The sequence below is a fragment of the Sciurus vulgaris genome (assembly GCF_902686455.1).
Source record: "Sciurus vulgaris genome assembly, chromosome: 4".
In the NCBI taxonomy this organism is placed as follows: Eukaryota; Metazoa; Chordata; class Mammalia; order Rodentia; family Sciuridae; genus Sciurus; species Sciurus vulgaris.
Genome location: NC_136464.1, coordinates 159,306,858 through 159,332,424, shown reverse-complemented (window position 1 = coordinate 159,332,424; position 25,567 = coordinate 159,306,858). Strand labels below are relative to the sequence as shown.

At 39.0% G+C, this 25,567-nt stretch overlaps 1 protein-coding gene across 5 annotated transcripts in view; it reads left to right on the top strand.

The window, feature by feature from the left end:
• The window catches only part of B3GLCT (beta 3-glucosyltransferase), a 115,275-nt gene that overhangs the window by 64,275 nt on the left and 25,433 nt on the right, over positions 1-25,567 (top strand). For all 5 annotated transcript variants that reach the window (XM_079135893.1, XM_079135891.1, XM_079135894.1 and 2 more), the window contains 5 exons: positions 391-527; positions 10,573-10,636; positions 15,213-15,332; positions 18,045-18,114; positions 25,082-25,195. In XM_079135893.1, the coding sequence (XP_078992019.1) occupies positions 391-527; positions 10,573-10,636; positions 15,213-15,332; positions 18,045-18,114; positions 25,082-25,195 (505 nt within the window). The remainder of the gene's footprint in view (positions 1-390; positions 528-10,572; positions 10,637-15,212; positions 15,333-18,044; positions 18,115-25,081; positions 25,196-25,567) is intronic.

Below are 25,567 nucleotides of genomic sequence, written 5' to 3'. Positions count from 1 at the left end.
TAAAAGAGACACTGATTCTCAAAAAAATCTTTCAGATCCTTCTTTGAAAACCTCATTAGAGCATAGGAGCTACTGTTCTCTTTGCTTTAGTATTTTTATATGGAATATTCTATCAAATACCACTTTTATGTATTTATGGTATAATGATGATTAAAATTTTGTTCATCCTGATATCTGATCCTGAACTATTTTTAATATATAAAGATTATGATATATTCATTGTCATACTGGTTTAATTATATTTTTGTTCCAATTCTGCAAAAGTACATAATCTGTGTTAATTCTATCTCTCAAGATCTTTAATTAACTAAAACTAAAAGTATGACTTTGCTTTTGGTAATTCATGAAATTTTTTTTTAATAAAATGACATTTTATATTTTTTCTAACAGGAATGGTTTTTAGGAAAAGCATTACATGATGAAGAATCTTCAGTAATTCACCACTATGCCTTTTCTGAAAATCCTACGGTTTTTAAATATCCAGACTTTGCTGCTGGTTGGGCCCTTAGTATTCCACTCATAAACAAGTAAGAATTTATTACTGGACCTTTTTTTTTTTTTTGGTATGTGGATCACCTTTTATTTTGAATTCTGTTTCTGATGGATCTCAGCATCTCCCTTAAATGAGTTTTCAGCCAGAGGCAGTGGGTGGCAGAGTAGAAAGAAGGGACAAGGAGCCAGAGCCCTGAGGGCTGTTGCCTCAGGTCTGTCACTTACCAAGGAGAGCACGTAAGGACCCTGAGAACTGAGCACATGGCAGCGTCATTACTATTTCGAAGGGACTTTGTTCGCTTATCAGTATTACTTTGATTTTAAGTAAGAAAATGAATCAGTAACATGCTGAGGTTGGGAACTGATGGCTTATTGTGTGCATGGTTATGCATATTGAACATGGGCTGGGCAGGAGGGACAGCCAGCAGAAGGTGCTATTGGTAGTCAGGCCCAGGTGTGTGTGTGTGCATAGCTGCAGTTATACTTTGATAGCTGTGGAAAGTGAAGATGATTGAGTCTCAGTTCAGGAGAAGGGTGGTTGTTGAAAGGCCCTTCTTACTCTGGGTACTTTGGATTCATTATGTATTTTTCTCTTTAGAGAATGAAAAGTTGATAAAATACTTGTGACCTTTATATCTTCAGAGACGAAGAGTTTTCATTTCTCATCTGCTGTCCTGCTTCTAGAGCTTGGGGTTAGAAAAACATTTTTAGCCTACTGTATATAGACAGAGTGGTAGATTCTTTGTTGTTTGTGACTGGCCAAATTTTTTCTCTGTTTTCTTCACTTTCAGAAGTTCTGTGGAGTATAATATCCTTCTTCTCAGGAATCCACACAACCATCACTGTAGCAAGACTTCCTATGTAGAGCCAGGGGTCTAGTTCAGGAGTAGAGGGCTTGCCTAGCATGCATGAGACCCTGGGTTCCATCCCCAGCACCACTAAAAACAATAGCAGCAAAAACCTATTTTTTTTTTCAATTTAAATTTTTTAAACTGACACATAAATACATAAAATCATATGTATTAATGGGATACTATGTGCTGTTTTTTAAAGCACTTTTATTAGTTGTTGATAAATCTTTGTTTATTTATTTGTGGTGCTGAGAATCGAACCCAGTGCCTCACACATGTTAGGCAAGCACTCTACTGCTGAGCCACAATCCCAGCCCCCCAAGTGCTATTTTTATATTTTATTTTACATTATATGGTGTGTAATACTTAAATCAAGTTGTACATGTCTGTGGCCTCAAACATTTATCATTTGTTTATAGTGAAAACATTCAGATTCCTTTCTTCTAAGTTTTTGATATACAGTCCATACTTATTGTCAGGAGTATCGACTGAATTATGGGTCCTGGACTGTCCTCTGACAGAGGCAATGCCCCTCTGGAGAACTCTCGGCACCAATCGAGATAGCCCAGTTGCCATGGTGATGCCCTGTTCAATGGGAGGTTCTGTGCAGCCATGGGGCTTTTCAGTTCTTGTCCTGGAGGTTCAGACGCCAGCCACTCAGAAGTGGAAAGTTATGGGCACAGCTGGTGATCATCATCGGGTTGCTCATACTTATGACCTCGATTCTGCTTGCTTTGAAGAAACTTTCTCACAATAAATCCCTTTGATATTTAAACCTATATAATAAACGTGCAAGCTTGCTTGTAGTCCGTCTTCCCCCATCAGGGGTTGGCTGAACCACGGGGTCCCGGCTTTTTCTCTATTTGTGTGTCCGTTTGTCTTTTCTCAGTCCCCTCTCTGCTTGGCTTGGCAACCTGAATAAACGGCTGGCCATGTAGGTCATGGCAAATTATATCTGTAGTCACAATAACGCACAGAACTTCTTGCTCCCATTTAACTGTAACTCAGCACCCACTGATTAACCTTTCCCTCCCCCTCCTTCCCCCTGTCTCTGGTTACCACTGTTCTAGTGTCATCTTCCATAAGATCAACTTTTTAAGATTCCAAATATGAGTGAAATCATACATGTCTTTCTGTGCCTGGCTTATTTTAGCTAAAATAATGATCTCTGGTTTCATGTTGTGGCAGATGACAGGATTTCATTCTTTTTTATGGCTGACCAATATTCCATTATACCTATGTACCATAATTTTTCATCCATTCATCACTTGATGGACGCTTAGGTTATTTTCATTTCCTGGCTGTTGTGACATATAGTGAACTTTCAGCTTTTTCATGGGATGAATCCCACTTGATCATGGTGAATAATTCTTTCAGTGTGCTGTTGGATTTGGATTGCCAGTATATTATTTAGGATTTTTGCATTAATATCCATCAAGGATATTGGCTTGTAGCTTTCTATTTGGTGGTGTCCTTGTCTGGTTTTGGTATCAGGTGATGCTGATGTTTAATGAGTTTGGGGAAATTCCCTCCTCTATAGTTTTTTAGAACAATTTAAGAAAAATTGGTGTTAGTTCTTTATATATCAGGTAGAACTCAGCAATGAAGCCAATCTGGTCCTGGGCTTTTCTTTGATGGGAGACTGGATTACTGATTCCATCTTGTTGCTTATTATTGGTCTTTTCAGTTTTTCTATTTCTTCATGGTTCAATCTTGGCAAGATATACGTGTCCAGGAATTTATTCCTTCTTTATTATCCCACCTGGGTTTCCTAGCCTTTCTTGCATTTATGTGATGTAGATCCTATTGGAAAGTTGTACCACGTAAAATTTTTTTTGGGAGCCGAGTTATGTGGGAAGGAAGCAAAGCACAGGGTCGGATGTGGTTTGAGGGGTTGTGGCAGGGGAGGGATTTCGGGGGCTGGCAGCTGAGGCAGCGGGCTTCTGATGTAGCAGCTCCCCGGTGAAGCTCCTTGGCTGCTTATTTCTGTGCAAATCTGGGTTTCGTTCTTGGAGTCTGAGCCTAGAGCTTCTTAGATATTCCAGCAATTTTGTGAGCCATCTGTATGCTTGAATAAATGAGGCTTATACTTCAACTAGCCAGAGTGGATTCTTTTGTCTCCCACAAATACCCTTGATCCTGCACCCTGTCCTTAGGCTGCTGGGCAAGGAGGCCTTTCTCAGCTGGGGCCAAGCATGCCTAAGAGAGTCTGCCTGGTTTCCCTGCTCTGTTCTTGGGAGTGTCAGGAAGGAAAGGAGGGAAGACAAGAAGAGAGTATCGTTCCCTCTCATCCTCCACGGTTTCACCTGGCTCTGCTCTCTGGGGGAGAGGGGAAGGCCTTTCCTCCACCTGCTCAAGTCGTACTTATTCTTACATTAATCAGCTTTGGTTTGCTGCAACTTGTGGTCCAGGAGCTCTCAGGACCCTCTTTTGCTGCCATGCCCCCCAGCCTTGTGTTTGAAGCCCAGTTTAGTGACCTTCTTTTCAGACTGAACTCTTAAATAGCAGAGCTCTGAGCTGCATGTCGTAATCCAAAGCACTCTGCCTCGTCCTTCCTTGCTCTCTTGACTTTGCTCCATAGCACAGAAGGATCAGGACTGACGTCTCCATGGGAAAAGACCTGCGTGGCTGTCACTTCTTTGACTTGGGGGTTTATAAGCACTTTGTAAGCTTGTTTGTCTCCTGTCCCCACAGTCCAGTTATGTCCCTGTAGAAGGTCCCAAGCACAGCTTCCCCTGCCCTGTGCAGAGCACACTTTCTGCTTCTTCCTCCAGGGTTACCAAGCAAACCTGTGGACCTAGGCAGGCCACATGCAGCATCCTTGGGGACATAGCCATTTCTCTGAGGCCAGCACACCTCCTTTCTCCATCCCTGCCCTCTGATCCACTAGGTCTCTCCTCCTGAGGACAGATCCTGGTTGTCTAGAGTGTACTGCCCGTTGGTTTCCCCATCTTCCTCTAGCAGACTATCTTAAAAACCTCTTGAGGCTGAATTCAGTTTTGAGTTAGGTGTAGAAGTAACTGTTTGTGCTTCCCTTTTGAGTCATTTTTTTTTTTTTACCATGTGGTTGGAAGTAATCTTTTGACCCCATCTTTGATTCCTAGGATCCTCTTATAGGACTGTTCAACCCAACTTTTATTGCCTGACTTGCTGGCGTGAGACCATGGCCTTTTCTACAAATCCTCGGGGGTCTGCCTCTGCCCTCACTCCTCATCAGACTTGGAGGCACCAAAGCCCTGGCTGGTTCCGTTGGCTCTGGCGGATGATGGCTTCCTAACTACTTCACATTCACCCACATGACTAGCTGCCCAGGGCTTTGCCAACCAGGGTCGTAGGTTGTACACTGACCCAGGTGTGAGTCTTGTTTTGTGGCAGAACTTTTGTTATGGGTTCCCTGGCATGCAGCAAGGAAGTCCAACAGGAGACCACAGGTTCATGACTACCTTCCTCATGTTCTCCAGGTTGTTGAACATATGTGTCGACAAGGGACGTAACCAAGTGCACAGCTTCCACAGGAGGCTCAGGTCTCTTTGTGGCCAAACTTACCAGTATTTTCCACTGAGATAGGAGCGAGAACTAGGGGCCTCATTGCTGCAGCAGGGTGGGTAGGTATCTTAGTCTGTTCAGGCCTCCTGAGCAAAGTACAATGAACTGGTGGCTTATAAATTACAGGTTTGTTTCTCAGAGTTCTGGAGGCTGGGAAGTCCTAAACAAGGGAATCTGCAGATTCTGAGTCTGGTGAGGGCCCCCTTTCTGGTTCATTGATAACACCTCAGGTTGTCCTCATGTGGCAGAAGGGTCACACCTGCTCCCTCAGGCTTCTTTTATTAGAACACTCTTGCCATTCATGAGATCTCTGTCCCCATGACCTAATCACCTCTCCAAACCTCAAAGCCCCACCTCCTAGTAACATGACTGTGGAGCTTATATTTCAACATATGGATTTTATGGGGATCCAGACATCCAGACCCTAGCGATAGGGAACTATGGCTGAGGAATTTAGGGCCAAGAGATAATCTTTTGCATGAAGTTCAGAAATTTCCATCACTTCCCTCGTCACTCCAACATCATAGAGGAACAAGGTACCAGATAAGCTGGATTCAATGTCATCTGCTCTTCACAACACTGAACAGTCATCAGTGAACTATAGCATGCTTGTAGTTGATTAATACCTGTGGTCTTTTCTCCCTGTTTCACCTCCCTGTTCCCTGTCAGCAAAAACAAAGTAAAATTTTAGATTCTACCATAGTAAAAGGTTCAAATTCCAGTTATTTTAGACCACGTTTTTTTCCCCTGATGCAGACAAGTAATCAAATAAAAATGATATAACACCTCTGGCATAGCCACTGTCTCGTGACCAAGATATGTTTTTAAATGATTTTCTCTTTAAGGTTATTCTTGATAAGAAGGTTATTCTTCAATAAGAAATTGGTATCACACTTATTACTAAAGGGGGGCAGAAAAATCCCCATTAGTCCCATCAACTGAAAAATTTTCCTACTTGTTTTCTTCTTAGTTCTGAAACTAGGGCACAGACTTATTTCCTCCTGTTATTAAGAGCTATATTAGCTGGCACGCTTTTGGGTGCAAGTAACAGGAAACAACTCAAACTGGATTAAGGAAATGTTATTGCTGTAACTGGAGGTGGTGTCTCTGGTTGGTTAACAGCATTATTAAGGACCCAGGTTCTCCCTCTCCTCCCTGTAGGCCACAGTGTCTGTTTATCCTAAATCTGGTTGCTTTTGTGGTTTCAAGATGGTAAGGACTACATGTTTCCTCTTTCTCTCCACCAGCAGAGAGCCTCTCCTCCAGTGGAAGCTAAGCCCTTATCCTGAGTCTGGTTGGGCCATTTTAAGGCACATACCAACCTCAGATTGACAATTATTAATTGCCAGGGATTTCAGTGCTTTGATTGGTCCAGACTTTTCAGGTTCTGATCTTGAAGCTTATTTAATTGTTTGGCTTACTAATTAATGAAAATCAGAGTTTGTTTAGGAAGAAGGAAGGGGAAACTGCATTGTGTAGGCAGGGAACAATGCCCACTGTTGGAACACTGACTCCTTTTGTCTCCTCTTGTCTCCTCTCCTTGATGTTATACCCACTTCATAGATAAGGCAACAACTTAGAGATACTAAGTATTTCTTTTACCTAAGTCACCATGATAACTGGTTACTTAAACACATTTCATGACGCATACTTCCTTAGACTTTTTCCTAGGAGAAATAATATCTGGTTTAGTGATCCTACATCAGTGAGTTTTAAATTAACACAGCTCAGTGTTTCTAGTAATCCATCCATGTGATGATCTAACATGCCCTGATGCTCTATCCACATGATCTCTTTTTAAAAAATTTATCTTATTCTATTATTTTGATTCATTGTACACACATGGGATACAACTTTTCATTTCTCTGGTTGTACACAATGTAGAGTCACGTCATTTGTGTGATCATACGTGTATATAGGGTAATGATGCTTGTCTCATTCCATTATCTTTCCTTTCCCCAACCCCATCCCCATCCTTCAGTTCCCTCTACACAATCCAACGTTCCTTCATTCCCCCCTTCCTGCCCCCCATTATGTATCATCATCCCTTATCAGAGAAAACATTTGGCCTTTGTTTTTTTTTTTTGGATTGGCTTATTTCACTTAGCATGGTATTCTTCAACTCCATCCATTCATTGCAAATGCCATAATTTTATTCTTCTTTATGGCTGAATAACATTCTAGTCTGTATATATACCACAGTTTCTTTATCCATTCATCTACTGAAGGGCATCTAGGTTGGTTCCACAATGTAGCTATTGTGAATTGAGCTGCTATAAACATTATATGGCTGCATTACTGAAGTACGCTGATTTTAAGTCCTTTGGATATAAACTGAGCAATGGGATAGCTAGGTCAAATGATGGGTCCATTCCAAAAAAGCATCTTTGGAGAAACTTTAATAAATTTCCAATAGATGATTTCTTCAAATGTATGGTATTACAGAAAATTGTTACTGGGTTTTTCCATTGTTTTTCTATCTTGCCTGGATTCTGTCAGTATTTCTTGTGCTGTTGACTGGTTCCCAAGTAAGACTAGAAAAGTTACCTTGGAAGTTTTCCTGTATTGAGTTGAAGGGGCCCCGTATCTTTTGCACATCCTCAGTCTCGCTGGTTGTATCATTATAACTGTGCTATTGGGGGTGTGGCTTAACCGCTTCTAAATATTAGGAAAACTGAGTTCCAAATGTCATATATACCAGGAACTGAACATTTAGTGAGGAAACACTTTATCTCCCTTCCAAGTACTAACCAGGCCCGATACTGCTTAGCTTCCGAGATCAGAAGAGATTGGGCGCATTCAGGGTGGTATGGCCATAGACCAGAAACACTTTAAGTAGAATTTCTGGCCTTCATTGTTTGTTTGGTATTGTTTGTTACTAAACAGACCCTGTACTATGATGCTTGGTGCATTCGAAAATGAAAAATAGTTCCCAACAGTAGGAGATGCCTTTTATAATAGGTGAACACCTTGCACATTCTTGGGACTTGTATATACTTGTAAGTTAACTGACTTAGGCCCTAGGCGGCACTAGAAACTGATTTCATGATGTTGGGGTAATCCCAGTTGCTTTGGTGGACTCCTTGGGCTGTAAGAGGTAGCCACTTAAACCTATAGGGTGTGTTTTTACTTGTTTTCTAAGCCATCATTGTATGTCTCAAAGAAAGTCCATCAGTGGTTTTTATTTTTAATCCCTCTGAGCTTTTCCCTCAAAAAAAAAAAAAAAAAAAAGAAAAGAAAAGAAAAAAGAAAATTCAAGAATTGAATCAGAAAGAAACTTGAAAAATGAAAGAGTATATTTAAGGTAACAATTCAAAGGTTGTATTGTCTGTGGGGAAGGGGAGTATGAAATAACCATCTAACAATGGATGTCACATGCCACTTGGATTCTGATTACCTCTGCATCCCTTGTCTCTGGCAATAAGCCTGGGTATGACATTTTTTATCTTTGGAGTCAGAATGAGCTGAATACTTACTGTATGTGGTCTGATTAGATTTCGAAGGCATGTGGTGTGAATCTAAATCCCAAAGTTACCTTGATAAAGTTTATTTGTAAAATCTGGCTCCAACTGAATAGGATTCAAATTGAAATAAGATCCCATTTGCCAGAGCAGATTTTTTATCTCTTAATATATATCAGGAATGTATTGGAGGATGTAGTTTCTCTATGAATTCTCACCCACTCATACTGACAGATCTGTGGGCAGATATTGAGCAGGATTGTGACAGATATACCACCTGGGCCTTCTTTTGTTGCTACCTGCTCCTAATACATTCGTATCAACCATGAGACAAATGCTTTTTATAACTAAACTTAAATTATAACCTGTATCTTCCTCCTTTATCTTCTAATCAGAAGTGAATTTTTAAAAATAAAAAATTTGAGTTCACCGATACATAATTATACATATTTATGGAGTATCGTGTAATATTTTGATACATGTATAATAATCATATCAGGGTAACATGGCATATCAATCACTTCAAACATGTTGTTTCTTTGTGTTGAAACATTCAAAATCCTCTCCTAGTTATTTTCAAATACAATTAATTATTATTGTAGTCATTGTGCTGGGTTATAGAATATCAGAACTTAATTCTCCTATCTAATGTATTTTTAGACCTGTTAACCAGCCCTTTTCTATCCTTCTCTGTCCCCTACCCTTCCCAGTGCCTGGTAACCACTATTTTACTAAGAAGCATTTTTATTTTTGTTTTTGTTTTCGTTTGCATTGCTGAGGATCAAACTCAGGGTCTTGTGCATGGTAGGCAAGCATTTTTGCCCTAGCTCTCTAAGTGAATGTTTATAAAGAAAAAATTTTGCATGTCCCAAATGGAATCAAATGTGACGGTAAGCACAGTAAAAATTTTTGAAACTTAGTACTACTGTTCCTTTTAAACTACTATTATTTCTTTGTCTGGTTATAATATGTATCAGGAGATATGTAATTACCCTGGTGGTAGTATTCAGCTCTGTGAACAAATATGAAACCATATGGCATTTAGGTGACTTTTGGTAAATAGGTACTTCTGACTTGGCCAGCTCGCGATCAAAATATATATCACCTGTTCATTCAAGGAGCCTGTTAGTGCTCATTCTCTTCATGTGGGTGGGTAGTGCCATTGAGCGCAGCACAGAGGGATGCGTCCATGACAGATTCGAATGGATGTGGTAAGGCTGTGTTTTGTCTGGAGCAAAGGAATGGTCCATTCTGGTGGGCAGGTCTTGAAGCTTCCCAGGAAAGCCACCCTTGGGTTTGGTCTTGAAGAAGAAAATGTTGTTAAGTGAAGAATGGGTATGGGGCTGGGGAGATAGCTCAGGTGGTAGAGTGCTTGCCTTGCAAGCACAAGGCCCTCAGTTCGATCCCCAGTATCTACGGCAAAAAAAAAAAAAAAAAAAAAAAAAAAAGATCAGGTTGGGTTTTTCAAGACTGGCCAGGAATGAATGTAGCTTCTTTTTTTATTTTTAGTACCAAGGATTGAACTCAGGGGCGCTTAACCATTGAGCCACATCCCAACCTTTTTTTTTGTTTTGTTTTTTTTTTTTTTTTTTTGAGACAGAGTCTAAGGTGCTCAGGGCCTCACTAAGTTACATGGGCTGACTTTGAACTCACAGTCCTGCCTCATACTCCTGAGTCACTGGGATTACAGGTCTGTGCCACCACCCCCAGCAAGGACTTTATTTTATATAAAAGGAACAGTGGAGGATTTCTTTTAAGCAAAACACTCTCGAAAAATGGTGTTATTCTTCCTTGAAAATTCATGTTTTTTCTCCCTAAGACCCCACTACCTAATAATTCATTAGGATTATTAAAATTTTGTAGCAACTTTTGTTTCTTTGTCATGCACACTTTTTTCTTTTCTTCTCTGTCAGTATTTTAATGCCAGGCTTATCACAGGCAAACTTCATAGCTTTCTTAAGTTATGACATTTCATGTTACTGGCACATGTGGAAATAATAAATAATGAATGCTACGTCTGCAGCAAGCCTTGCAGTGTGTTCCCACCGACAAACCATTGCCTTTCTCTCAGTCCTTTCTCTCAAGGAAATTAGACTCTTACTTTTATCTTAAAATTTATATTTTTCTCTGTTTGCAAATATTAGAAAGTCTCAGGAATGTGTTATTCTCGTTGGAAACTTCTTCTGATTAAAAAAAATAATCAAGTTGTCTCTATTTTCTAGGCTCAACAAGAGGTTAAAGAGTGAACCCCTAAAATCTGACTTTACAATAGATTTACAACATGAGGTATGTCGTGGTTGGTTTGATTAAAAGTGTTAGAAGTCAAGAATTTGTGTATTTTGATATAAAAGCTATTTTGTATCCCTAAGAGTGCATTTTTCTCCACTCTCACTCATTTTCTCTCCACTGAAGTAATTTGACAGCACTCCAGTGAATGAGGTTCTTCTATTTTTAAGCTCATTTAATTATTTAGGTAGAGAAGAAGTGGAAAAGATTGCATCTTATGATTCATGATCTTTGTTTTTAAAGTAGGTGGATGGGTCCAGAGGTGAATGTTTTAAAGTATGCAAAAATGTCATTCAAAGAACTTGTCATCTTACTTGGTGTTTGGTTATAACTTTGCTGTTATAAACTGAAAGTTTGTGTCTGTGCCCCCAGATTTAGATGTTGAAACCTAATCCCTAATGGGGTGTTCTGTCATGAGGGTGGAGCCCTAGGAATGGAATTAGTGCCCTTATAAAAGAGACCCTGGTGAACCACTCTCTCCTCCTCTCATGCGAGGTTGGAGAGAGAGAGACCATCCATGAACCAGGAAGCAGGCTTTTACCAGACACTGAACCAGCACCTTGATCATGAACTTCCCAGTCTCCAGAGCTGTGAGAAGTAAATTTCTGTTGCTTATTAGCCACCCAGTCTAAGTACCAGTCCAAATAGACGAAGACCTGTGACTTTGTTGTGTGTCTGTACTTGGTTGTCTGGAACAGAACTGAGCCAGCCAGTCCCAAGCAGGCAGCTCTGGTGTGCACCCATTGTTCCTTTGGCATTTAGTGGACTTCTGTGACGAGTTATCTGGGAAGCACCTTGGACACCCATAAGAATGCCCCTTTTGGCATTTTGTCCATGGGCCTAAAACAGACCTGCTCTCCCCTCGGCAGGAATCTGCATCTTAGGCCAGTGAGGTAAATCTTGATGTGTTTTTCAGTCCAGCAGTACTGGCAGCCTTCCAGGAGAGAAAGGGGCACACCCCAGACATTTTAACCTCTTGGGTATTTCTAGATGATGAAAGGGCTTTTGAGAGAAACATACTTTTTTTAAAAAGTCACTTTTCTACAGAAAGGAAAGAATGAGTTGATAAACAGGTCTGTCTAGATAAGTTTAATGAGCAGTAAGTTATAGAACAGATACTTAAGCTTGAGAATCTATCAAACATTGAAGGGTATTTTGAACATAGGTGAAAGGCATACAGATCGATTAACAAAATCCCTGTGAAACCTACCTGGCTTAGAGAAAATGTCATCACTCACCCATGGCTACCTGTACACTTCTCCCCAGTTGTAGTCCCCTTGAGAAATAGAAGAAAGATCATATACCCCCAAATTAGAGACTATATACCATTTATGGAAATTAAGCCTGAACCAGGCTTCAAAATAAACCTAAAACTATTTCAAATTACTGTTATGTAGACTAAAATAATACTGCTAGAAATCAATAACAAGAACACAGTAATAGCACATGGAGGTATATTTGGTCATAATGAAAGAAAAAAATTTTAAGTGGGTCACTCTTAAAAAAAAAAAAAAAAAAAAAAAAAAAAAAACCCAGAGTAAGCACTCTTGAATTCTTTCCCCCTTTCTTTTCTTCCTGCTTTATGACATATGAATATATTTCTGAATAATATTTTGCTTGGTTTTACATCCTTTTGGACTTTTTATGAACAGAAATGCAACAGGAATATTGTCCTAATTTGAGATTTTTTTCCCCCACGGTGACCTACTTTAAAAAAATACATTTTTTTATTGTGATCCAATATATTTGTGTGTGTTGTTATTGATGTCTAACTTAGTATTATTGAAGTCTATATCACAGTCATTTGAAATATTTTTAAGTTTACTTTATGACCTAGTTCATGTCCAGTTTTCATGAGAAAAGGATGCATATTTTCTGATTTGGGTGTATAATATTCTTTATCAGTCTGATCGAAGATGGTATTAATTGAGCTTTTCATATATTTCCTCTTCCTTCATTGTTTCATTTTGTTTTGTTTTGTCTGCTTGATTTATCATTTACTAGGGGAGCAATGTGGTCATTTTCCGTTATAATGGTGAATTTGACAGTATGTCCTTGTGGAACTGCAGGCTCTTGCTCTTTGTACTGTGAGGGTATGTTATTTGGTTCATGCTATTTTAGAACTGTTACATCTTCTTAGTGAATTTATCATCTGTAGTGATGCTCTTTGTTGTAAGGCATATTTTGTTGACATGGATATTTCTACACTTACTTTCTTTTGCTTCATAATCATTTTTCATCTTTTTTTTTTTCAACCTTTCTGGGTCCTTATCTTTGAGGACATGCTCTTTTTTCTTCTTCCTGGTTTGATTGTCTTTAGGCCACATAGCACATTTATACTTACATTGATTGTCATTACTAATATATTTGAATTGATTTCTGTCACTTTATCTCTCCCCCCATTTCTCCCTGGTTTTCTTTTTAAAACCTTCTTGCCATCTTTTTGAATTTTTTTTCTTATTGGTCCACATTGTTTCTGCTTTACTATTTGGAAACTCAGTCCCTCTGTCTTTTGTACTTTATAGGTTCAAATGTTTTAACATGCATTCTTAACTCAGCAATGGCTGATTAGTATCCAGAGAACTGAAGGGCCTGAGAGTAATTTAACTCTGATCGTGGCACTGTTTATATGCCATTGCCCAATGTCTCTGTGCCTTCTCCCTTTGTACCCTGAACCTTAGCTGTTGTCATTGCTTCATGCAGCCAACCTTTGCATTACCTTCATTGTATGTTTGCCACCTTTGGTACCATCCCTTCTTGCTTTGCAGACTTTCCATATGGGATCACCTTTATTCCTCCTGTAACTCATATTTAGAATCTCTTTTAATGAGGTGGTAATCCTCTCAGTTCTTTTTTTCTTTAATATTTATTTTTAACTTCATTCCTGAGCTACGGTTACATGAGGTATACACTTCTAGGTTGTCAGTCATTTTCTCTCATCTCAATGATGTGATTCCATTGCATTATGGCTTCTGTTGCTGAAGAGATAAGAAATCAGTTCTTAAGACTCATGTGGTTCCTTTGTGTATAATATGCTATCTTCTGCTTGCTTTTAAGATTCTTGGATTTGGTATTCTGCGGATTCACTATGACACCTGTAGGTGTGGACCCTTTCTTCTAATCCTGCTTAGGATTCATTAGACCTCTCTAGACTAGGATTGTTAAGCAAGTTTTGATAATTCTCAGCCATTGTCTTGTGAACTATCTTCTCACCCCTGTCCTCTTTGTTCCATTCTCCTGGACTTTAGATGGACCCTAGAGGCATGGACTTCTCTTTTACATTTTTCATCTCAATTTCTTACTGTGTCACCTTTTAGATTATTTGAGCAGTTCATTCTTTAATTCCCTGATTTTTTATTCAACTGTATGTAAAATGCTATTTATCCTAACCATTATATTTTCACTTTAATTATTGTTTTTATTTCTAGAAACTCTATTCAGTTATTTTTCAAATTTGTTTCTTTGCTTTGTGTAATCTTTTTAAATAAGTTGCTCATGTTTTAAGGTTTTTTTTTTATAAAAATGCATTTAATATAGTACTTTGATAATCTGTAGTTAATAATTCCATATCTGAAGCCCTTGTGTGTGACTTAATTGTGTCTGTAGGCTCTCTCTCATCATCTCGTTTCTTTTTACTTATTGTTACTTTACTTGTTATTATTTATAGTTTAGTATTTACTTATATTATAATATGATTTATCATACTTTATTATGCTTTATACTTTACTTATTATTCTTTTTACATATTTCCTCTGGTACTCTTGTTTTTCTGGAATTTTGTTGTAGCAGCCCTCTGGGGCCTATATTAAGGTTGTTCCTTAGCACAAGGATTGACACTAGCTTCTGCTTGTGCGAGTACAGTTTACTGACTTGGGAATACTTGGGTCCATTTGACATGTTTTTAGACCTCACAGGTTCACAAATCAGAGAGGCCTACCTTTTGGTCACAGAATCTCCTAAGAGAGTTGGAGAGGACTTTTCAACCCCACCTAGTTCCAAGGCCCTAGCTCTGGGTGGCATTTACTGCCAGCTGCACTCCACCTGGAGGGTACTAGTCCTCACACTTTTCCCTCCATCAGAAACTCAACATTTCCAGAACTTTCCAAAGGTTGGTTGACACTTATTGGGCAAAGCTACCCTGGATGCTTTTCCCCTGGGTTCTCACTACCATAGTTTTGTCTTCAGAGGCTCCACACTTTGGGATCAATTTAGCAATACATTTAAAATGATTTTAAAGACATTTATCCAACATTTTGATATGTTCTCAACAAGTTGGCTGTTCAGTATAGGTAATTCCTAGACTGCAGGAAATCCGAGCCACCATTTCCTTACCTTTGTCTCTGTGATCTTTTGAAATGTGTTCCTCCTTATAATAGCTATTGACCACTTTGATTTTTCTATTTCTTTGGAGACCTGAATATTGACTCATGGTTTACCATTGAATATCGACACTTTGATACAGTTTGATCTAATGCTGTCCCGAGAAGGTGTATTATGCTTACCCTAGAGATATTTTGTTTCTTCTTGTTGGTTTGGCTGAGTTCCTTCCTCATGGCCGGTCTCCTGTCTTCCACAGATTGCCCTCTACATCTGGGACAAAGGTGGAGGACCTCCCCTAACCCCTGTGCCTGAATTTTGTACAGACCATGTGGATTCCCACTGTGCTACCAAATTCCGTTCTTTTCTACCACTTTGTGTAAGTAATGGAAGAAAGACTTCCTTGCAGATCAAAGGGACATTACATGCTGTGTATAATATTGTCCTAGTATACTTTAAATACTGTCATTCATTTGTGTGTGTGTGTGTGTGTGTGTGTGTGTGTCTGTCTGTCTGTCTGTCTCTCTCTCTCTCTCTCTCTCACCCAGGACCAGGCCTGGTCCTCATGAGTCATTTGTCTAGAAATAACAACCCTCTAGCTCAGCACTGTTGTATCCCATCTTCCACACGGGGGAGAGAAGAGAGGCCTGGGGGAGAGGCCAGGGCCTGTTGAAGGCGGCACAGCGAATCGGGAGGGCAGGAGGGCTGTGCTGGCACCCTCTCACTCCAGGCCTTTCGCATGGTGTGTTGGCGTCATTTCCTCTTACAGCACAGCTTCTGTTGGGTGGCATTTTTATTCCATGTCATGGAAAGGCAGTTTCAAACATTTTTCTGGGCAGGTAGGCCTTGCCTGCAAGCCCCTCCCCTTTCCTCTCTCTCAGCAGGTAACCCTGTGTTTGATCTCACCTGAGACTGTTTTAGTTCACTTTTCTGCCACTGTGACTCAAAGATCTGACCAAAACAATTTTAGGGGAGGAAAAGCTTATTTAGGGGCTCATGGTTTCAGAGGTTTTAGTCCTTAGACAGCTGGCTCCGTTCCTTGGGGTTCAAGGTGAGGCTAAACATCATGGAGGAAGAGTGTGGTGGAGGGAAGCAGCTCACATGATGATCGGAAGGCCAGCCGAGAGAGAGGTCTCCACTTGCCAGATAAACATTTATATCCAAAGCCATGCCCCCAATGCCCTGCCTCCTCCAACCACACCCCACTTGCCTTCAGTTACCACTCAGTTAATCCCATTAGGTGATTAGTTTGCCAATTGGGTTAAGATTCTCATATACCAATCACTTCTCTGAACCTTCTTGTATCGACTCACGCATGAGCTTTTGGGGGACACCTCACATCAAAACCATAACACTATCTGAACTTTCCATGTCAGACCTGTGGTTCCGTCCCCAGGATGAGCCTGAGGACCTGAAACTCACTGGGTGGTTAATAGTTTTTTCTCATGAGGGAAAATATACTTACCACACTGGTGGTGTATGCTGCTCTTAGGTCAGTCACCCAGAAGGGTGTGTGTGCCATCTTAAAAGATAACACACATAGTGCAGTGCGACCATGGAGGGAGTCCGCACTGTTTACAGTTCCATTACTGGATGGTACTGGAGGGTACCAGGACCACCTGGGGCAGGGCTGGAGGAAAGGTTGAGGCTGAGCTACAAGCTCACTGTTCCAGAAACATTCTAAGAGTCAACTTGATAGGAAAATAGGTTTCATTCAACACTACCTTTGAAGGAAGATAGAAGACACTTAGTGTTTTAAAAGTTCCATCTTCAGCTGGGTGCAGTGACCTATGCCTATAATCCTGGAGACTTGGGAGACTGAGCCAGGAGGATTGCAAGTTTGAGGCCAGCCTCTGCAACTTAGTGGGATTCTGTCTCAAAATTAAATTAAATTAAATTAAAAAGGTGGCTGGCGAAGGGGGACGTGATGTGGATGTGGCTCAGTGGTTTAAGGACTCCTGGGTTCAATCCCTAATACCAAAAAAAAAGTTCCATCTTCAAAATCTCCGAAGGTGCACAGAGCTTCTAAAGGAGAGGAGACAATGAAGTGCGACAAAGGGCAGGAAAAGTACCTATGTGGATGTAGTTGCCGGGTGCTGCAGAGGCCTGGTTGAGGTGGGGGAATTTCACTCTCAACTCCCCTGTTGCTTGAGTGTGTGTGTGCATGTGAGTGAGTGTGTGTGAGTGTGTGTGGAGGGGGTTGTTGCAGCCCTTTAGCTTCCATTCCCAGCTGAGGAAATTGTTCTTAATTGTTCATCTTGTTTACAAGCCGGTCTTGCTAAATGCAATGCCTGCTTGCTATTTAATGCTCCTGGTACTCTGAGTGACATGACAGGACTAGGGTAAGGTGTCACTCTAAATCAGCCCCAAATGATCAAGGAACCATGTCTGAATGTTATTATGGGCCTAAGAGAGGAAAAGAGGGGTCAGAACACCTGCCCCATGAAGCAGAAGGTGACCTCTGCTGTGTGCTGTTGCCAGATGCCCCTGGGAGCCCCTTTCATGTGCATGACCCTCCCCCCAGGTGTTTGAAGTGATCTACCTTTGGCAACGGGCAGTACATCCTTGCCTTAGACCTGGGCAGCCAGTCAAAAGGACATAAAAATAACTTTCAACATCAAACTAAGACCAGGCCAAGAAAAGAGTCATCTCTTATTTTGTACTAAATCATCTGCCTTCTTTTTTCTTTTGTCAAAATCTTCTTTCTTTTGGGGAAAGAAAAGGAAAGGCAACTAACATTTATTAGTCACCTGCTACATGCTTAATTAATTAGAGTAACAAGGACAGCCATAAGGGGCTACTATTCCCATTTTCTAAATGAGCAGACAGAAGTTCAGAGAGCTTTAAGAGACTTAAACATGGCACACGATCTATTAATGATCCAGTTGTGACCTAGGTCCGGAGACTAGGCTGTAAGCTGAATGACAATTTGGGTTTCGTTTTTGCTTTTGTATTTTGTTCCCTAAAACTTTACCTTGGATATAGGTTTGACGTTCCAGACACTGGTTAGTTTGAATGCTAGCACATCTAAGATCTAATGTGGGCATGAGTTATGATGACCCTGACTCATGTATTTTTTTCTTGTTTGTAGGGACAAGCAGTGAAGAAGGAGGATATTTTTGTTGCAGTAAAAACATGCAAGCAATTTCATGGCGAAAGAAGTATGTTTTGGGTTATTCATTTTTATTGAACTTTTAAATCCAAACTGCCTTTGAAACAAGTACCCAGGTATAAAATCAAGTAAGGAGTGGAAGGCCGAAGTGTTAGCAGTTACTTAATCAGTATTCTTTATCCTACCCCTTCAATCACCAAGATCAATTAGGAAGGCCAATTTTGTATTGAAACATGACTGGCCAGAGCCCTTCTAAATACCCTTTAGAGTAGCATTTTAATTGGAAATGGAAAAACTCAGCTGTGGTAATCTTGGAAACAATATGTGAATTTTGTGTGCTCATTTTGTAAAACAATGGCCTATTGTGTTCAGGCACAGTCTCTGATCTGTATGAAGATTATCAGAGAGAGGGGATTTCAAATAATGGGATGTCAACAAGAATATTTTCTTGAAGACTCTGCCTTCTTTTTATACTTGTTGGTACTTCTTTTAATAAAGGTATGGATTTGCTCATGAGTAGATTTATTGGAAAAAGGAAACCGCTACTTTAGAAACAGTGGCCCTTCTTAAGGATATCCTGGCATGCAAATGAATGTTATTTTGATTCTTTCTTGGTGTCATTACAGAATTGTGCTAGTTATGGTGCTAATGTTAAAAAAAAAAAAAAAAAAAACTAAATATAAATAGACCTAATTTCTCTCTTTTTACACCTCACTTCAAGCAGCACTTTTCTGATATTGAAAATTAGGCAGTCTTTTGCATTTTCTAATTTTAGCATATATTTTAGTTTTTTTTCCATGAAAAGACTGTCGATTTCACTCAGGGTGTGATATTTATGTAGGAGAGGCTTCTAAACCAGCTGTCATGTTCATAGGATGGAGCAGCGGGGGAAATTCACTTACATATTTTATGTGATAACATTATGCATACAAATTATATTTTAAAGGGTAAGATATTTTCCAAACAAAGAAATATTATAATTTGGGATTATAGTATTGCCTAAGACATCAAGATCAATTAAAATCTTACAATCAGCAATCTCTTAAAACATGTTAACCATATTTGCCTAAAATAGTCATATCAAATTTCAAATCCTATTAAATCTGACTAAATGTATGCATTCATTATGCATGGAGTTCTAAAATATTATTAAGATTAAAATAAAATTTTTGCTTATTATACATTTAATCTAAATTCTTTTTTTTTTTTTTTTTTTTTTTTTTTGGTGGTGCTGGGAATTGAACCCACGACCTTCTGCTTGCAAGGCAAGCACTTTATCAACTGAGCTATCTCCACAGCCTTTCATTTTGTTTTAAAAAGCTTTTTTCAGAGTCTGGAAGGGCTTTGTAGGATGACTTGTGAGAAGAATCTTTAAGAGAAGGTGATTGGGAAGTGAGCTAGACTTATTTTTGTTTTATTTCATTTTGTAGTAAGCAGAAAGAGTTGATTTAGTTGATCTTGAAGTTGCTCTGGAATACTTATTATTTTTGTCATGGAAATGATAAGAATGATGGTGTTGGGGGGGTGGGGAGAATTTTCTCCTTTGAAACACATTTTTTCAGATTACAGTGAAACAGTAAAATTAGGGACCCTCTCTGTTGTATTTTTCATATTCTCCAGAAATATAAAAAAGTTTGTTAATTTAGTAATTTTGAGTAATTTAGTTTTCTGATTCCCTCATTTATGTAAGGTTGACATAATCTTTTCAGGTGTCTGTGAAATAATATCAAAGATCTCTAAAAATTACAAAATCTGTTAGAAACATTAGAAGTAAACCTCCCAGATATGTTGATATTTAGCTGTTCATGTGTATCTGGGGGTATTGAAGCTTGAGGTCTAACAAGTATTATGAAGCTTTTTTTCTTTTCTTTTTTTTTTTTTTTTTTGGTACCAGGGATTGAACCCAGGTGCACTTAACCACTGAGCTACATCCACAGCCTTTTTTTTCTTTTTTTTAAATTTTGAGACAGGGTCTTGTTAAGTTGTTTAGGGCAATTTAAGTTACTGAGGCTGACTTTGAATCTGTGATCCTCCTACCTCAGCCTCCCAAGTTGCTAGGATTATAGGTATGCACCACTATGTCCAGCTTATGAAGCTTTTGTAGTTGAGTTTCTATCACAAGACATCTGTAAACTTAGACGTGTGTAAATTTGGAAAGAAAGTCTAAGGTGCAGCATTAGGATCTTTAGTCTCCATTTTGCTGGAGTGAAGCCTGCCAGGCTAGTGGGCTCTAATCTAACTAACCACTAACTCCCCTAAAGAATGAATGATCCAGTAATCCTGTCAATGCAATGCCAATGCTGAAGTAATGACTTCAAACTGCCAACTTCATTTTACATTTTCTGTTGTGTTTTTTCACATATATTCGATAATCTAATTTCATGTTGACAGTTTCTCATGATGTGATCATTGTTGGGAATTATCATTTGATATTATAGGGAAAGCTGAGCATGGAATGATCTGTAGCTGATCAAATCCTAGAAGCCTATTGAGCAGGGGGGTCAGGACTCAGATTTCCCGGCTCCTCTGTTCTTTCTACCGAGAGCAGCTATGCTGTTATCTCCTTGGATGTATTACAAGCTGACCCTTGATAGGGTGTCTTTAATATTCATGTCAATGCCCTGCTGTGTTCAAGGTCAGTTTGGACTTGGCAAGAAGCTAGGAAAGTTCAGACCTTTCGTTTTCAGTGGCAAGGAATTGAAACCTGCATGAGTTCTGCAGTACACGCGGGGCTGGGACAGGCTGCCAGTCTTCCAAGCACATTAGTGCTATTGTCTAGCAAAAGGTCTTGGATGTTTTTTCTTTTTCCTATTCTCTGTGCACTCTGGTAGAAATACCTGAAGTAACATCAGGCCAAATGGCACTGGAGAAAAAAAAATAGAAAAGAAACTGTATTTATCTTTGAAAAATTGAAAGTGAGCCATACTGTTAGTGTTGGGCGCACACTTCTCTTTGATTAGCATCAATGACCTCCCTGGATGAGGATGAGGTCAAGGAAAAATACATGTGGACTTCATGTTTTATACTCTCATGGACAAATCGATAATAAAACCAAGTTCCAAATTTTTTAAAAAAATATTTTACATATTATTTTGCTTTGTTTTGCCTAACCATGAAACACCAATGTAATGGTGTTTGTCTAGATTCTGATATAAATTAAATAGAACAATCTTAGAACACAGAAAAAAGATGCATTTTATTTTTTGGTTCCAGAACTCCAGAAAGTAATACTGGAGTAGCTTGTAACATTATATGTAAGCAAGAAAAAGATCTCTGGAGTTCTAATATGCAGCTGGATTACATCCCCTGGAGTTATAGGTTTTCACTGCATGGTGGCATGAGCTGTCAGAGAACTTCAAGCTCGTTCCTGACACCACAGGGTGCGTGAGTCTCACCTACCTCGGGGTGGACACTGATTCTGCTTATTGGATGGTGGGTCGTGAGCTGCTCTCCTCCGGCAGTCTCGCTCTAATTAAAGATGTTAAATTGCTATTTGCTCAGTCTTCAGTTCCTTATCACAGCTTCCTGAACTCTTAAAAATAAACACCTTATTTCTTTCCCATTTAAAGAAAATACAAAACCCATTTGCTATCTTTACTGCTGTGATCTTGTCTAAAAGAGGCATATTGGAACTAATTTAATAAGAGGAATGTTTGGTTGCTGGTGTTCTCTTTGATCAAAGAAGCTGCGGGTACCAGGCACACTATGCTTATGTAAAAGGTGAGGCTTGCATTGAAGTGCAGCCAGATGAAAGGCCATGCTTGGGTCAGAAGAGGTGATTGGATGAGTTATGGAAGAATGGAAGGAGAGTCAGGTGTTGTCTGGCTGTGTTCTTGCCCTGGATTTTGAATAACCAATGTTCCAAATTGCCTAAAAATGTTGCTTTCAATCAGCCAGGAGGGATGCTTTCCAGTCTTAAGTATACCTCCGTGTTAAAATGAGGAATTAGAGAGCACCCACCTGTGTGTCCCTGGCTCTCCTGAGAAGCACAGCCTGGGTTTTGTTTGTGGTCACTGAATCATACAGAGGGACATGGGTCCATTTGCCAATTGAAAGTAGCAGAGTCCTCTAAATCAAAATAGCCATTCACATTTGATTGATTGAACATTTTTAAAACATTCAAGTATCAAATTCATTTTCATTCATATGATACAGTTTTGCAAGTGAATTTGCCAGAGGTAAAAGCATGTTTCTGTACCTCACCGTGAGACACATCTTCTGCTTGGAAGGTTTATGCCATCTGTGCAGCTAGGATTTTTTTTTAATAGTAAAAGTTTTACATTGCCCCTATTTTAAGTTATCCTGTGGCAAACTTTCTTGAAAGAGGCGTTCATCACTATTTTATTATGTGGCAGGAAGTATGCTTCTCTTTCTTGCAAACAAGATATATAGCTATCATGAAGGGGTTTTTGGTTGTTATTTTTTGGTTTTTGGTTTGTTTGTTTTATTTTAATATCTTTAGGACTGCAGTGCCTCAGGTACAATATGTTGTCAATAGTAGAATGAGCTCATTTTAGAATTAACCAGAACTAATAAAATAGGCCAATATTCTAAAAGTTTATTTAGAATCAACCTTGGTTTAAAATAAAGCTATAATTTGCTATCACAGAAGACTGCACTTAGCTTCAAATTCTTTACAGCTAGAAGCTATATTGATAAGGGCAGAGTAAGGACAAATTGTTTAATGCTTTGGTATTATAGAATCATACCATATCTTATAGTGTTAAAATGTTTGGCCTGTTTTTAAGTGGCTTATTTTTAAATGATTGATAATGATGGTACCAGCCTTGTATCAAAGGATGTATTGTCATTATTAAAAAAAACCTTTCTTTAAACTAGTTTCTAAAAATAGTCTTAAGCCTTATACCTACAAAATCTGGACCTCCTTCAACTATTTACTGAGCAACTACTATGTCCTAGGCATTGTGTCAGGTATTGGGGAACAATTCACACACACAGTACCTCTTACCATTATGAAATTTCTATTTCAAACTAAAACTAAAAGGAAGCAGTTAGGTAGAGCAGAAAACTAACTCACACTTGATTTTTATTTCAATTTCATTTAAATCAACTAGTTGAGAAGAAACACCTGTTCTGTTTAATAAAGCTCTTAGAGTAAGAAAGACTGGAGGCTAAAGGCTGAGGAAATTGAAAGCAGAATTTGCACAGCCTGCAGGACCCATGCTGAGAACTGAGGAAAGTTCTTGACCTTACCTCACAGCTTCTTCCAGCATTATGCAATGGACATTTTACTCAAGAGAATGAAATTTAGAGACTGCAAACTGCAGGATACCTTTCTGGGGTAAGCCCTCTTACTTATTATATGCAAAGCCAACTGTGACTTTATTGCCCAGGTTAAGATTTTTGTTGTGCTGGAATTTGGAAGTAGAAGTGTGAGGTATTTTTTAAAAAAATTCTTTTTCTTGGTCCTCCAGCAACTTTCTCTTTTATTTAGTGCATCTTTGACCATTTGGGCAGGGAGAAATCTTTATAACTAAGGGCCTTTCTGTAGTTGCAAAAAAATCACATTTTAATGTTTAAAAATATTCAATGGATAATTTGGTGATTATTTTATAAATATCAAATTCATAATCAATTTTCTTTCATAAAAGTTGATGAATAGTGGATTTTAAAAGAATATACGTTTGTATTTTGTATATAAATGTTATCTGATCTGGGCTCTGCTGATTTACATATCTAAACATATCTAAACATTTAAATTTAACATTTAAATTTTACATTGCACTGACAGTTTTTTGCATATTATTGGCTTTGATTTGGGCTGGGAAAAAGGAAAAGAGATAAGAACTGATAGAGTATCAAAAAGGGAAGTGAAGATTTGCTTCATTAGTTAAAGATTCTTAAATTAACACAGTATAAAATCTGTTAAAACAGAAGCAGAGCTGGGTGCGGTGGCACATGCCTGTAATCCCAGCAGCTCAGAAGGCGGAGGCAGGAGAATTGCTTTGAGACTAGCCTCAGCAACTTAGTGAGATCCTAAGCAATTTAGTAAGACCCTGTCTCAAGATAAAAAAATAAAAAGGTCCAGGGATGTTGCTCAGTGGTTAAGTGCTCCTGGGTTCAATCCCTAATACCAAAACCCCCAAACAGTAGCAGAAATCCCTTCTTAAAATTCAGAGATGCTCAGACAGTAATTAAAAAAAAAAAAAATTGAAGAAAATAATTGCTTGGGTAGTCAGGTGAATTAATATGAACTAAGGATCAGTTTACACCTAAGGTATGCAGACAGCTACCCTTGAGATTCTAAACCTAAAATTTAAAAATCTGGGAAAGTTTTCCATTGTTTGTGTTTCTTGTAGCATAGAAAAACAATTTTTTTTTTTGTTATTGACAAGAGTTTTAAAGTCTTCAGTGACTCTCAATTTTGTTTCTTTAACATTTTTCAAAAGCATAACACTGACATCAGTCATCACATACAGCTTCTCAGTGGTAAGGCTGTGCTCCTCCAGGGTTTGAGTAGTCCTGTTGGAATCTTTGGTTTGGGGCAGGCAAAGCTTGAAAAGGTTCTCCTGTGCTCCACCGTAAGAGGACGAATTTACCTCTCAGCCAGAACCACAATGAATATTCCAGTCCTTAAAAGTATTTCTGTTTCCTACCTGCCCATAACACATTTTAAAAATCCATTTGTAGATAGATTAAATGAAATAGCCTATTGGGAAGGAGAAACATTCGTTAAAATTCACTGAAACACAACAGTAGTATTAGACTAGAAAAAGTGTCATTGTATAGAAGAAAGTGCATTTATCACAGGAAAAGAGAAGTACGTGATTTTAGGGGACATTGAGGATCCTTTAAGAAGACAGTTTTAGTTGTGTACTGTTAGCAGCAAATAGCGCTGGCACTTCTCAGTTTCAACAATAAGCCCCCGCCTTAGGACACCTGAAGAGGAGGAAGTCACGTTTATCCTTCTTTGCAGGTGATCATGCTGCCATTTTGAGTTTTCAAGCTTCCCATTATTACGAGGCCAGTGACTGTTATCTCTGTCAATTTTTTAGTACCCATCATAAAGCTGACTTGGGAAGGACAGGCCGGTCTCATCGAGTACTACAGTGACTATGCAGAAAGTTCCATCCCTACTGTGGATTTGGGAATTCCCAATACAGACAGAGGTGAGTGCTTAATTCTTGCCACTCCCCTGAAATATAACTCCCATTCTGTAAACATAGCAAATTCGGATAAAAATAAAATATTTTTAAGTACTGTAATTTTTACCTCTTGTCAATTTTTTTTCTTCTTATTCCTCCACCCAACATTTATACCCATAGATGCAGATGCAGTCTCGTTTCTCAAATTAAAGACTCTGTAGTACAAAGGAAGGCCTTGCAGTACATTTTCAGTCTGTTCCCTGACTGTGATCGAGCACGCGTCAGTTCCAGTATCCAGTAGAGTTGAGCAGTAGGTCTTTCATTCCGTCAAGAGTTCACCTCAGCCATAATGGGGTGTACAAAGCTAATTTGTCATCTTCCCACAGAGAACCTCCA